General features: G+C 37.3%; 1 protein-coding gene across 2 annotated transcripts; it reads left to right on the plus strand.

Moving 5' to 3' along the window:
* The first annotated feature begins 1,539 nt into the window (after positions 1–1,539).
* LOC103710364 (AT-rich interactive domain-containing protein 2-like) lies at positions 1,540–11,695 on the plus strand. 2 transcript variants are annotated; one of them, XR_604613.6, is made up of 3 exons: positions 1,593–2,899; positions 7,889–9,213; positions 11,409–11,695. XR_604613.6 is itself a non-coding variant. In XM_008796048.6 (2 exons), exons 1-2 carry the CDS (start codon positions 2,039–2,041, stop codon positions 8,822–8,824), a joined length of 1,797 nt encoding a protein of 598 aa, XP_008794270.4. In that variant the 5' UTR covers positions 1,540–2,038; the 3' UTR covers positions 8,825–11,695. The 2 variants fall into 2 exon arrangements, 1 of the variants encoding a protein (XP_008794270.4); XM_008796048.6 differs by having other exon boundaries at positions 1,540–2,899; positions 7,889–11,695.
* The last annotated feature ends 3,933 nt before the right edge of the window (positions 11,696–15,628 follow it).

Here is a 15,628-nt window from a genome sequence, read left to right on the forward strand (position 1 = left end):
TCATAGGCAGTTTAAACTTTACAAATTACATAAAATGGCTTCAGATTTTCATTTGACAATTGCTATCCTTAAAACAAAAATTTGATATAACTTGTAAAAGTGCATGTGCAAATGCACAGTGAAGATAAGAAAGTAGAATCAAAGGTTAAAATTGAGTAAACCTTACTTGCAAAGAATCATCAAAATTATATTAGTGTATTAGTTGAAAAATTTATGATAGAATTTTGTTTTTCTGGAGAATTTTTAGAATTTTAGAATTGTATTTTTTGAAAATAAAAAATTAGAACATAATTATAACATTGCATAAGGTTGGGTCATTCTATTTTGAGTGTTTGATCAATATATGCTAGATCAAGTGGTTGAAGTCTATTGCAGTCTACTAGAATCAACAATCTTCAAGAAGCATGACTTTTGTTCGAAATATCGAATTTTGATGATCTTGGACTCATTAGAAAGACCTTTTTGAGATTTATGATCGATATCTCATAATTTTTTATAATTTTTAAACTTTCTACATATCTAAAATTGATCGAAGCCTATAGTTTGATAGTGGTGATTTACTTTTTTTTTTTTAAAAAAAAAAAGAAGTTTAGTTAATAGGAGTCTCTCATAGAGTAGCTTAGATGGCAAGGTTTTCTTCAATTAAATTCATGATAACTGTTTTACCAAAAAAAAGCCTGTGATAACTTGTTGATAGATTTTTTTTGTGCTTTATATCTATACTATATTATTAAATGAAAGAGATATATTTCCATTTGTCAAGTTTTTTTGACTAGAATGCCTTTAGTTTATGTCTTAATGGATATTTCCGAAGTATATGATTAGAAAATATGATATACATACACACATACATATATTTATCACCTTTATTTGTTTTTATAGTATTTCTCATCTATAGAGTTTTTGCTTGCAATCCTAAACAAGTTATTATTTTGAAAAATCTCTACCCATCTGTTATTCACGTTCCCAATCCATTGGCTTCCTATTAAAATTTAAAGATAAATTATTTAAATATCTATGCTTTTTCTCGAATTCATATATTTTATCTCTCTTATTCTCATTCACAACTTTTATTTTATTAATTTATATTTTAACATGCATTGCATGTGTTCGGTATGAATTCTTAACTTTTCTTTTCTCTCTATGTGTTACAATTTTGCTCTTACTAAAGTAGGCTCTTTAATTTGCCATAGAGAAATATTGTGCATATGAAGGTAGCTCGATGGGCTTTTAAGGCTACTCATATTTGCAGAAAGATAATCAAGTGGCAGATTGGCTGGCTTCAAGTTGTAGGTTGGCTAATAGATGTAGGAAAAGGAATGCTCCGATTCCAAGCCAGTTGGATCACTTGCTTAAAACGGATGCCTATGGACCTGCATTCATTCGATTTTAATTCTCGGTTTGATATCTCCTCTATTTCATCAAAAAAAAAATGTAGTTCCTTGATTCTGCTAACACATTTGTATAGATCCAGCACAACTCTACGCAATAGATGAAGATTGCAACTATAACCCCTCAACAGACGAGATGCACCGAACCTATTCCACTCCTAAAATTAGGGTTTGTGCTTTTGGGCACCCATCCCACAGCTAAGCCACAAAACCATTGAATTTAAAAAACCCTAGCACCCTCAATACCAAACTTCCCTTGGTTTCACAAGACCTAAAAGAGGCCCTCCCTTTCGGGGGGCTCGGATAAAAAAGAACAAAAGAGCCAACCCAGCCCTTCCTCCTCTTGCTCTTACATTTTTATTTTCTTACCTCCCTCATATTCCAAGAATCTCAAGCCCCTGCAGCCTGTGGAGCCAATTTTCCTCCTCCCGTATTAAAACCCCCACATTGCCCCCCTCTCTTGTTCAATATTCTGTTTTCAGCCCCGGCCGGGCGGTAGAAAGCGCGCAACGAGATGGGCGGCTCTACTGGCCGAGCGCCGCCACCGCCGTAACTTGCTCTCCTCCGCCGCCCCCTCGCCGCCCGCCGGCGGCCAAAACCCTCTCCACTAATTCGAATTCGGAGGCCTCATAAACTTTTATTTCTCTATGGCCGGCTGGTCCCTCTCCTCGGAATCTCTCTCCCTGGACGTCGTGGAGATCCTCCGCAAGCTCCAGAGCGTCGGCTTCTGCAGGCATCTCGATTTCCCCGTGAAAGAGCTTAGCAGGGAGAAGCGCGGCACCCTCTTCTATCAGATGCTATCTGTTTTCTTGAAGGAGATCTACCGGAGGTGCGAGATCCGGCCGCTGCCGGCGACGCTCGGAGATGGACGGCCGGTGGATTTGTTCGAGCTCTTTTCGGTTGTGCACGAGAAGGGCGGATACAGATCGGTGACGAAGAGTCAGCAGTGGGCAGCGGTGTCGGAGGCGATCGGGTTGGACCCCAGAGTTGTCTCTTTGTTGAAGTTGATCTATATCAAGTATCTTGATGCTCTAGACCAGTGGATTTGGATAGTTTCAGAGAAGAATTCAGTGAAGAAATCGAAGGCCATGGTCAGAGGTCTTCTGTGTGAAGTTCCTGATCAGAAGGAAGAATTTCTCTCTGCGCCACCTTCAAATTCGAAGAAAGATCAGTTCTTGACACCAGCTAGAGGGAACGAGTGCAGAGTGCTGCTTGGTGGTAGTGTGTGTGATAATGGTGGTATGTTGGTTGAGGACATGGGTGTAGTGAATGGTAGGTTCTCTCATCTTAAACGGAAGCGGGAGACTCTTGTGGGGATGCTGAACTGGTTGAAAAAGTTGGCAAAAGATCCTGGCGATCCTTCGATAGAAAAGTTATTCTTGAAGGATCGTGCAAAAAGTAAGGAAGCTCATGCATTGAATAAACTATATGCACAGGTGCTTCTGGCCAGGCAGGCAATGTTTATCAAAAAGATCCGGTGCATGAGCTCTAATGGTCCTCTCATGCAGGTATTTTGTTTGCTTCGTATTTATCCGCTATGCAATTGCAGACTTTAGCTCTCAATGCTTTACTAGATCGAGTTATGCCATGTATTCAATGCTACATTGTTGTACAACCCTTTGCTTTCTGTAGAATTATATATACTACTCTAGGTCTCTTATGGCATCTGTAGGAGTTCCATGCAAACATAAAATAGCAAGCCCGTGTTAATTTTAAGTGCTTGAGATGCAAAGATAGAAGGGATAAATCAATTTGGATATAATAGAGGTCTGCAGATAGGGGAATTCTAACTTACAAGGAATAATGAACTAAGAGGAGCATTCATGCACTAGTTCCCAGGCCTATAAGTTAAACCATTCTCTAAAACCATCACAGCAGCATCTTGAAATTGTGAAAGAAAAATTCCTACTAGCGTGAAGTTGAACAATAGCTAATGCATGATGCCAGATTGAAATAACCATATCCAGGAAATACTTGAAAACCAATCTAAAACCTAAGAGGTGAATAAGTTTCAAATTTTATGCAGATGATGATTTTGAAATCGAAGCTTAAAAGGTATGTGCTTTAAATAGCCAACTCTACCAACACAGGCGTCCCTTGGTTTAACAATTTGAGTCTTGAGTTCACAAGTCGATAGTGTCAACGGATTTGACAAAGTCAAGCAAATTATCTCATTCTAGAGTCTATTTAAAAAGTTATATTTCTTAATTTTTATTTAGATAGTGTTTTGAGTCAAACTTATATGCTTAAAGTATCCAGATAGGCTTTGATTTCAAACGTTTTAGCATCCAATTGTCATATTCAGAAGTTGATCAAGACCAACTATGAACTTTTTTTGCATGATTTCTTACTATGCCTTTTAAGAATGTTATGGTGCTATGAGCCTATAAAGCTCCCCTTGCACTCAAGTTTTGATTAAAATAATTTAATAAATTAAACATTACGGAGACTGTAGTTGGTGTCAAACCCATGCAAAATCTGCAATATGATGTTGTAGACATATCTCAAATATCTTAGTCCTTATTCTAAGTCTCAGAAGAATGGACCTTGAAAAGCGACAAGTGTCAATTCCATTTATGAGAAAGAGTATCCACTCTTTGTAAATATCCTTTTGTATTCTGCTTTAACCTCTTCTATATCTTTCAATTCGTAGTTAAACCACTTACTTATTGCCACTATTTATGTTATTTTGCCCTTGATTGCTTTGACAGTACTTCCATATTAGTGTAATTTGTTTATATTATTTTTGAAGCAGCAACAATTATATTATCATATGGGACATAATATAATTAAGATTGATTAACTGAAGGGAAAAGGTGATTCTAGGGTATTATGTGATCAAAACATACTTTGTCAAATCAAAGAAAAAACTTTAGAGCAATAATAAGTTCGACAATGTGGTATGGCTTGATGTTGAGTGATAATAATGGTCTAGGGAAACATGTTGAACGTAGCAAAAAGTGATAAAATTGAAGTGTGCACGGAGAATTATGTATAGTAGAGGAGCTATAGGAGTCGCAATAATTAACGACCAGATGGCGGAGAATTAGTTTGGATAACATGGCCACATAATATGAGGCCTTAATTACAAGTGTTACTTTAATCTTTGTTGGATATTGGAAGAGGGGGAGGAAGACCTGACATAACATGGATGAAAGTTACGAGGGTAGGATATGGTAAAGCTTTAAAATAATACAAGAGGAAGTGCTAAATAGAAGTTTTTGGTGAGCAAAATTCAAAAAGTTGACCCAAAATAGTTAGGCTAACCAAGGTTTCTAGTATTGATATCAAATCCCATACCAATAATTTATTAGTACAGGTAGGGTTGGTATGGTATGCCCCTGTTCAGACATGTGGTAGACTGCTGAAGTTGGCACAAAAGCTGTACCATGTGTCTATACGGCTCTGTACCTAACCCGCATACCATACTGGTATTGTACCAGGTCACTAAGGTACACGTTGTCCTAGGTTCTGTGACTCAATACTAAAAATTCTGAGGGCAATGCTTGGTGGTTATAGTTAACTGGGAGTAGAGTGAAGAACACTGCATTCATGAACCAAATAGTTGGTGGCAACAATTAGGAATTAACACAAGTTTTGTTCATGAAACTGTGATCTTAAGGTCTAAATCTAAGTGTAGGGTCTAGAGAAACTCTTGGAGGGAGGGCCTTGTTTCTTGGAGAAGAGGATCTCATTGGTCCATGCATTTTATGTTTCTCCTTAAGGACCTCCGACAACACCATAAGGGTGTGTTATACCTGTGGATTGTACATTACATGCTAAAGTAAAAACTTTTGTTCCTTGAAGTAAATGACTATTTGATGCTGTAACATTTTGCATCAGGATGCATATAAGTTCAATGCTTTTCAAGGTAGCATTTGGTACTTCGTTAAATGTGGTCTTTTATAGTGTCCAGTTGCTTCATACAGGTGAGAAGCAACCAGACTCATAAACTAACAAAGATGACCTAACACAAGGGACATATTGTGGCTTCTAGAGCTGATAGGTTGGACTAAACTTGGTAAGATTAACCCGATAAGTATGTAAGCTCTGAAGCTCTCTTGACAATGATCTAAACAAGAATATCCATCATGAAGTCATGTATCAAGAGCTCTGATGCAGCCAACAGGCCCATGTAGCTAACATGTTTGAACTTCATGATGATTACTTTGGCTCCAGTATTGGTAGTATACCAATCATGAGATCATCAAAGAATTTTTCATAGCAAATGTACTTGATGATCCTCCAATGTGGGTGGTGAAAGTTGGGGTCAGTTAAAATTTGTTTAAGTCATGGGAGCAGAAAGCTATTGATTGGGAATGAGGATTCATAAGAACATATATGATAGTTGGGATAAGGCCTGATGATAATGGTTATGGTCGTAGGAAGCTATCAGTCGTTCAATTGGAATTACATGGGTTTTTTAACTTTTAATTGAAAAAGGTTATGTCTTATAGATATTTAGTATAGGATTGCAAAGCCATTATGGGTTTGTCTTGCAATAGAAGAGTTCTATTGGCTTTAAGTTAGGAGTTTTAGAAAGTCAGCTGGAGTTTCAAAAAGTTAGTTGTGGCCAAGCTATACATATACCCTTCAGTGAGCATGAGATAGCGAAATAGATAGTTTATCTTAATCTCTCTTAACACCATTTATGGTTGTTTCATTGCCGAAGTTTAATATTATTTGTGAGGTATCATACAACATTACATATAGTAGGAGTGCATTTGTTCTAGTCTAGGAATATCCATTTTGTATAATTTAGTTAAAAATTTAATGATGCTTGAAAAAAATTAAACATGTAACAAGGAAAACTATAATATTGTTTAACCCATGGTATGCCATACTAGTTCATAACATTGTGTACCAGGAGTATCATACCGGTACCAAATTGGTACACGGCATGCCAGGAGATACTGAGTATTGGTTTGCCAACCTTTCCCATACTCTGCGTATTAACACTGTACCAAGATGGTACTAGTATGGGGTCTAGCATTTGAGATTGCGAACCTTGGTTTAAACACTTAGACTTGGTGTTACCACTTGATCCATATTAAATATTTATTATATTTTGATCCTAAAGTTAAGGGGTATATTGTTCTCAAAGTAAATTGAAGTCGCATAAGGTGGAGATAGACTACAGAGGTAAATGCCTCGAGATTGAAAACCAACCTTGTACAAGCCATGACCATTGAAATTGCTTGGTTTAAGAAAATCGACAATCAATATGGCAATGATACAGACTTTGGAACCATGTATGGAACATTGAGGGTGGTGAACATAAAAAGTAGAAAAAAAATCTACGGTGTCTGCTGCAAAAGGGCACTTCATCCACAGAAACAAACCCTGCACTCCCAACCCTTCTCTATGAGGAGATGTCACAGTTAGTAACATTCATCATCTCGTTCGAGTAATTCTTCAGATATTGTAGCCTTTCGAATTGTTTACCATGTTTCTTCATGAGTATTTTTATAAAATGCACACAGACATATTAACTTGAATTCAAGTAACTAAGCTTCCAACTTAGTGACTCTAATGTCTAAAGCTTGTTCTTGGATTAATGGGTAAAAGTATAGAATACAGCCTAAATTTGTTACTTTTATAATTACATTGATAGATGGTCATATTTGGAAATGTATCTCTTGAGAATAAGTAGCAGCTTCTTAAGGTTTTGGGCAATTATCTGGAGATACTCCTAATATCCTACTGTGGTCATCACGGAGTTTTGCACCAAGGGGTTTTAGGGAAAGTTTGGTTGGAATAATTCTTCTAGGGTGGCCTTTACAGCTTTGGCATAACATACTTAATTAAACTGTAATACCAAGTATCACAGTATCTGTTCCACCAAGTATCACAGTATCTTGTAAGACAACATAAAGTTACTGCTTATGTATATTAATACAGTTCAAATCAAGATGCTAAAAGATCTCAAACCACACATGAGGGCAGAAAATGTTATGTACCGTCTGATGTTATCTGATACATGCCAAAGTTATAAACCATAAACCTTGACTAAAACTTCAAATTCTGCTGTTGGTGGACATGTTGTCCTACTAATTTTTTTGTAACTTAAGTCAGCTACCTTGGCAGCTGCTATTTGGTTAAATTTTTTATGAGTGCCCAACTACTGGTGGTTCTATAAGCTTTTATTAACCTCTTTTAGGTTAATCTTTCTTTTGTAATGATTGATTGCAGAGTTAATCTATGTTAACAAATCATGAAAGCATATCTGCCTTAAAGCTTATAAAAAATATGTGCTCTAGTATCCTTGCTGTACTGTAGATGCAGACTGATGTAAACACGGGGAGAAACACACAGTGCCAAAATATGAGAGGAATTGGCTCTGTTTAGATTATTCTAATAGTTACATATTTGAGCATAGTATTCTTCCATTAAAGATATTGCAATTTGCTTTTAGTTTTTTATTAATAATTCTCTTACAGGGTTTCTTCTAAAAATGCTTAATGCTCATTTATGTAAATTCCAATTTGGTCTTGCAGAAAGGGCAGAAGGTACATCCTTCCTTTTATGAGGATTCTATTGATGACAATTCCCAGAGCAGAGAGAAAATAAACTGCAGCCAGAGGCTTCAAGCTGTAAACAAGCAATATACTCCAGGCTTTTCTTCTGACACATCCACAAATCCTGACGATGACATGGATGAGAAGGGTTTTGTGGCTGTAGGAGGGGAGAATAATGATATCAAACGAAGACTTCGAAATCCCAGCTTGATGCTTGACGCAATAGCTGACTTGCTATCCATAGACCGACTACAGAAGCAGCGGGTCCCTGTAGACCCGTCCTTTCAAGCAAATGTGCCAGATTGGACTGGCAAGCCTTATGAAACTTCTTGTGATCCTGAGACCTTGAAATGGTTGGGGACACGGATCTGGCCTCCAGAAAATCAAGAGAGGAGGTTGTCATTCAGCCAAAATCCTATTGGAGAAGGAAGGAAAGATACTTGTCTTTGTGAACGTCCAGGTTCTGTAGAGTGCGTCAGATTTCACGTGGCAGAGAAAAGACTCCAATTGAAATGTGAGTTGGGTCCAGTTTTCTATGCTTGGAGATTCAATCGCATGGGTGAGGAAGTTTCACTTTCATGGACAGAGGAAGAGGAAAGGAAGTTCAAAGACATTGTGCGCCTGAATCCACTGTGTCTGGCAAAGAATTTTTGGGACCAGCTTTATCGATGTTTTCCATTTAAGGGGAGGAAAAATCTAGTGAGCTATTATTTCAATGTGTTTCTTCTTGGACGTAGGAGTTACCAGAACAGAATGACTCCAAACAGCATTGACAGTGACAATGAGGAGACAGAGATTGGCCTTTTAAGCAATCGTTTTGGCCATGATGCAGTCAAGGTTCGTTATCCTGAGTCTATTGTCTGCAGTCTTAATGCACAGTGTGTGGATTTGGATGATGATATGGATGCGAATTAGAATTCTAGGTGGTGATGTAAACCAGGAGCAGCATATCTGATCTTCACTTTTCAGAGCAGCAATTTTGACCAGAGATGATTATTTTCACTCTCTTGCTATGATGATGATGATGATGATGATGAAAACTCTCGTAGAGGCTAAATCTTGTCATGGATGGATTTATGAATGTTCAAGGAAAGTAAATTTTGCTAAGATTCCCACTGACATGGTGGGCATGAGATCAGATAGACTTGGATTTTCCTACAGTGTTGAGACGATAACAGCCATTTGGGTACATATGGACATAGAGAGGCTGTCGAGTGTGGACCGTATCTTCATTTTTGCCTCAAGAACCAAGGACGTAAACTTGTCCTGGCAGTCATAGCATATTACTCAAGGTTTCATCACAGGTACTTAGGTTCACTGTGCTCTTTCACTTATTTTATTTTGTCTTTGAAATGCTTAGTGAAAATCATATGCACTTGCTGATAAGTCAATGGATACTCAGTCTAGTTCTTTTCCTTAGTAAAACATATTTTGTGCAATTCTTTGTCCTGCAATCAAGAAAGAGAAAGGAGAAAAAAGATGAAAACAGAAACATTAAGGTGGCCACTCAAACTTCACATGAAGATCTCCAATTTCCCATAGTAGAAGCTGTTGTTGAAAAATATCTTGTCATACATATGGCTTTAGCACATCATAGAATGATGTAGGAGGGTATGCATTCTTTACCATTTTGGGTGGCAAAGATTTGCATTTTGTCATTGCTGTTCTCATACTTTGTGCTGACGGGGACTTTTGTTTTCTCGCTTACATGAAATATTAGCATTTTTGACAAGGAATCCACTCTTATATCTTATACAAAGTGAATTGATCAAAGTATTAAAAATTGGTCTCTCATAGGAAAATTTTGAAAGGGACTGAATTCATGAATTATGTTACCAAAACTCATTCAAAGAAATATAGCAATGGTCAACACTCCACATTTCATGTTCGGCGCTTGATTTAATATCTGGCAAAAGGAAAAAGCAAGTTCTCCAAAAGGTTTTTGAAACTATTCTTTTGAAAGGGCTAGAGGGACGAGCTAACTGAAATAGTGCCCACTTTTGAAGTCTTATGTTGCAGCATTTTGAAAAACATTATCCTTGTTCTCTTGTAACTTTTAAATGATAGTTGAATTCCAACTCATATACTTTTGAAATGTTATGAGGCAAAAAATGATCAAGATTGTTATAATTTGCAACTGAAAGTTTTAATACAGAAGTTTGATGAGTGGTCTATTCACACGAAAGAGAAATAAAAATATTGAAGTTTGAAGTTTCAGTCAGAGACTGATCCATTTGGATAATGATGAACGACACAGTCTAAATGAAGTCATTGCCAATTTCTTAGGGAAAACTTTATAAGATGTCATATGTTTTTATCTGTATGAGAAATAGATGTGATATTTTAACAACATATTCTGAATATTGTGGGTAATATTTGGGGACATCCTCTCACCTATACATGTTCCCCATGGACCTTTTCAAGGCTTTCATCATGTGTCTCTAAAAATCATTCTTTTGAGGTTCATTCCTTCAATTAGGCATGCTTGCTAATTTTTGATTTTGTGTATAATTACATTGATTTATTCTGCTTCGCATGGCTATAATTTGGTATTCATGATTTATTATTGATATGATCTTAATATCATGTTTTGTGTTGATTTTGTAACTTCCATTAACATTTCTTTAGCCTTTGATCAGTTAGAAAAGGTAATTTGAAGCTAAATTCAGTGTTTGTAAAGATGTCCAATGCATTATATTTCTAGATTTTGGTTCTGTGATTGAAACAACTGGAAGATTCTTAGAGCCAAAATTATGTTTGCAATGAGCACCAGAATCATGTCAATACAAGTCAATATCGGACATGTGGAACATAGAGAATACATAATAGGCATATTTTGATTAGCCTGACAGAAATTGAATTCTAAAAGGGCTTTCTCTTGATCCTTCCCTTGTAATCAAGCTTTGGCATGTTGGAGGTTTTAGGTAATTTATAGGACAATTGAGCATGGCTAGAAACGTATAGGTGATTGCTCATAAGGATACATGTTATAATCTTTGTTGCTGTTGAAGAGAGAAGATATTCAACCACAGAGTTGTGAGAATAAGCACTGAAAATTAAGATTTTTATTCTACCATCCGTCTCATGGGTAGGCCGACTCTTGTTCTGTATATTTTGCTATGGGTTTCCTTGAAGAAGCTATGTAGAAGGCACAAGGAATAATGCCTTTGCCCTTTCAACATTGCTTTCTTATAGCATCTTACCAAATGGACAAGCAGTATGAGATGGAAGTGGTTGGCCTAAAGAGAAATATGAATTGAGAAACCATCAATCCTTGTACTCAATTATGGATGATCATCTTCTTGACATTTTCTGTTATTTTTCTGAGCAGATGTTCTCTGACTGGTCAAGTGTCTTTCTTCAGGTCGCCAAGCATAGTATAGATTTTAATTTCCGTTATAGATTTTAATTTCCATCATCTGATCGGAAGTTGCAATGATCCTTTTATTGTGCTATGACTGGTCTTTAGAATGTTGTGATCTTATAAACAAAAGTTCAGGTAGTTGCCTTTGATACAAAATGATGCGACCAATCAAAGATTTTGAAGAATGAAGGAAGAGGAAGGACAAAGACAGATTGAACTCTGTTCAGAGCACTCTCTAGGAGAAGCCCTGCTATTGCTTAGAGTCCATGGACTTGATATGTTAGGTGTATAATATTTGTAACGAATGATAATTTTAATATTTCTATAGGATTTCATTTAGTAATTGTTTATGCAGTCCTTAATCTGCAGAGTCTTTGAGTGGACCCAATGTAGATCAAATATAATTCTCTAGCATTGTTGTATCCATTTGGGTCAAACATGCATCCAAGTAGTACTTCCAGATCCTTATTAGGTTAAGCCTGGTAAAGCAGACCCAAAAGGCCAAAATATTATTGGATCCACTCGCACCTAGTTGCACACATATTAGGTTAAGTCTGGGTCAAACAGATCCAACCATCCCATGCGACTTGCTGAAAGATGCTCGTGCAGCAAGCGTTCAGGAGCCTAAACTTCGTTTTGCAGGACCTTCATGGAAGAGTTTTGATTGAGAGACTCAGTTGTACCAAGCAAAATGAAAGCAGGAAACAGGAAGTGATTTTTAAGAATATTTGCTAGACGGAAAAGGGAAACAAGATGCCAAAAGCGAGTAACTTCTGGGCATTCTTGTTTCCATCATTTGTGTGGAAACTAAATTTTTGAATCGATTTGGCTGGTGCTTTTCCTGGGAAGTTATTTATTGGGTGGGAAACATGTTGATTGTCAAGGTTCGCTGTACCGGTCGGTACCGGTCGGTACCGAGCGTACCGTACCCGTACCGATGGGTACCGGTATCGGTACACCAATGTCGGTACGGTCGGTACCGAGCGTACAGTACCGTACCGACACTCGGTACGCCTATACTAATGCGGCACCGGTACAGGGTTCGGTACCGGTACGGCGAACCTTGTTGATTGTTATATAAGCATGGAAGGGCTTTTCAGAGGGGAAAAAAGGGTACAAAAAAGCAAAGGCAACACCATGGTTAGGCAACTTGTCCACAATAATTAGGTGATCATTGTCTTTTCTACTTAAAGGTGACCCTGATCTTAGTTAAACATAATAGTTCCTACTAAATATATCTTAATGTTGCATGGTAGGTCCTTGAAGTAGTATTTTCCTGAGTTTCATTCTGCACTGTTGCTAGTGCAAATTAGTCATTTAAACTTGGTTTTCATGCTAGCCCAACCCACTCCAAGTTCAGTCTCATGAACAAAATTAGAATCAACAGGTTGGCCATGGGATCTAGATGCAATTCAACTCAACTAAGTCTTGATCTCAAACTACTTGGGGTCGGCTACATGAATCGTTTTCCTCCATTATGCTCTATTTAGAGCCACACTTTCTGAAAGATGGACCAATATTTAGTCCTTTCTTACTACTTTATTCTACATGATTTTCAGTCTACTCTAATCCCTTTTTTTCTTCTACATGTATCAAATCACTTCTTTGGGATGCATTTCTTTTTATATGTTGTACATGCCCAAACTGTCGGAGTCATCCTTCTTTCAATTGGTCCTTAATTGATGCTGTCTCTACCTTTTCATGAGTGACTTTATTTTTTTTATTCTATCTTTTTTTGTACTAGCATATGTCCATTTCAACATTCTCACTTTAGCCCTGGTTTCATAAATAAATTAAATATTTTCAAGCCAAACTAAGTTAAATATTGGTCTTAAAGTATCAGGATCAACTGCGTGATGGCACTTTGGGATATGTAGTGACATCTGCTCAAATTTATTGGGAACGACACATGGCATGATCTGTATTAAGGTCAAGTTTGGGCTAAGAATTTTATGTTCAAATCTACAATGGATGAGGACTTGGTTGTAGATCAATATGAGCAGCTTGAGCTCTGCTCAAAATAACTTGAAGATGGCTGAGTTCTAATGTAATTGAATTGAGCTTTTATGCTTAAACCCGATTTATAGGCTTGAAATTAATTTCAAGCAGGGCGACAAATAAATCCAGTTTGATCAGGCTCAGTTGAAATTATGTTTGTTATATAGTACAAGAAATATATATAGTGGACCTATTTTGGCAGTTTGATAATTTTTTTCATAAAATCAAGTTCCTTGGAATTGCTTGAATCAACTGGGCATTAGTTCAAGCTTCAACAAAACTTGATAAGAGCTCGAGCTGGTTTCAGTTCAATTTAAGGTTATCGAGCTGATTGAAATAGGCTGGTTCAAATAATTGGGCATTAGTTTTGCTTGGTTCAGACTTAAGCTCAAATTAGATTCAAATAAATAATAAATGAACTAAAATTCATATCAAATGCTGAAAAATAATTTCAAGCCAAACTTCATGAGATGCATGCTTGATCAAGCTCAAAATCCCTTATGCCCTTGATAAGAACTACATGAGTTTGATCATCATAGTCAATCTGTTTTTGACCTGAAGGTTGGTGTCCTGATTTTAATCAGAGCTCATGTTAGTTTGTATCACTATTGGCAGTCACTGCAACGATATTTGAACACATTCGGAAACATCAAAAAAAAAAAAAAAGTTTTATATCGCTATCTTTGGGAAACGCAAAGAGCTACTAAAGGAAAAGGACACAATCTTCCCCTTGGTATCATTAATGGTATCATTAGTGAGAGGACAGGATAGAGAAAAAAATCTCTTTCTTTCTAGCATTAGTGGTATCATTAGAAATAAGTAAGGTGGCTCCCTTCTTTCTTACTCCAAGCAGTTGTGGAAGAAAGATATTTACCATATAGAATTGCAAAAAAATTATAAAAGAATGTCATTTGATTTGTCAATCTTCAAAGGAAAAAAAAAAAAAGCAAAGTTCCATCATTCAGCGAAAAATAGGATGGCATGCATCGCATCGATGGTCATAAACGATGAAGTTATTGATCATCCCTGGATTCTACTTAAACATCAATGACTTTGATTTGAATCAGTTTCTCCTCAACCAATAAGGGCTTGGGCCAACAAAACTGAGAGATAGTTGGAGAGATGGCAATCTAATGAGCTAATCAAGATAATAGCTAGGTCGACTACTCTTCTTGTGTATTACATGGACTATAATGCATGCCAATCACCTCCCTTTCATTACTCCCATATTTTGAATAGCACTAACTTTCTGGTTAGGCAATACTTGGCTTCTGCTTCATAAAAGTCCTCAATTTATGCCGCAGTTACTCGGTTTGCACCTTTGTTGTATCAACCCGCACTTTTAGTATATCGGCTTGCATCCTTATTGTATCGGTCTACACCTCTTTTGGTTTATTGCCCTTCAAATTATAATTGTTGGTCTGGATGTGGTCTAGCCTTCTTTTTTTTCCAAGTAGCTATTCCCTAGCTCAAGGGAATTTTGACCTATACCAACTCCTCCCTACCTAAGTTGAAGTCTAGGCTTTGGATAGACCGGGTCAATGCTCATAGAATCAGGGAGCGAAGATGCTTCTTCAAACACTTGGTCCTTCTACTATTGCTAGAGTGTAGAGATGAAATTAAACTACTCAGAAGAACGACCTCCACCACCTGTCGCTAGAGACCTTCGTGTTCTTTGGCTCCTGGTCTCCTCCTCTAGTTTCCGCCTCAAGCATATTGCTCTCTCGCTCCCCCTCCCTTTCCATGCTCCTTGATGCCCCAAACTCCTCCTAAATGCCCTATCACCAACAGTTGAGAAATAGGAAGAGCCAATTGAGGGAGACGATCTAAAGAATTATTTTTTTCTTCTTTAAAGATCTAGGGTAGGTATCATTTTTGCTTTGGTTCTTGTTGTTCTTGTGAAAACCAGAACTAGTGAGGTAATCTGCATCCTCAGGCCGCACCTAACACCTATCATTCCCTAAGGATTTGTTTGGGTAATTAGCAAAGTTAGGCTGGATTTCCTACTAGATTCATAGATTCACCGGCCCATTTGGGCAGTGCCTCATGCCCCGAGGACTAGAAACCATTAGAGATCATCAGAAGTCTTAATGTAGGAGCTCTATGTCTTTGCAATAACACTTTTGAGAGACTAGAACTCCAATGTATTGAAGGAGGCTATGATTTCAAATCTTTTGGGGCTCCTAGAGGGTGCAGAGGACTCGACAGGCCTCGTAGGAGAGATTCAACCTAGGAAGGTTTTTAGTCTCTTCTCTTTCAACTTTAATTCAACATTTTTTTTATTTTCTAGCATATGTGACTCATAATTAACCTAGTCCTATCTTTTATTTCCTGGTATTAGGGAAAGGTGAGATGAT

Source organism: Phoenix dactylifera, chromosome 6, assembly GCF_051530095.1.
Source record: "Phoenix dactylifera cultivar Ajwa chromosome 6, Ajwa_hap1_PhDact_Kaust_v1.1, whole genome shotgun sequence".
Lineage (NCBI taxonomy): Eukaryota > Viridiplantae > Streptophyta > Magnoliopsida > Arecales > Arecaceae > Phoenix > Phoenix dactylifera.

Excerpts from the sequence above, each read along its gene's own strand:
- LOC103710364 (XM_008796048.6), top strand. The coding sequence starts at position 2,039 with ATGGCCGGCTGGTCCCTCTCCTCGGAATCTCTCTCCCTGGACGTCGTG. Across the intron at positions 2,900-7,888 it reads CTAATGGTCCTCTCATGCAG|AAAGGGCAGAAGGTACATCC; the intron begins GTATTTTGTTTG and ends TTGGTCTTGCAG.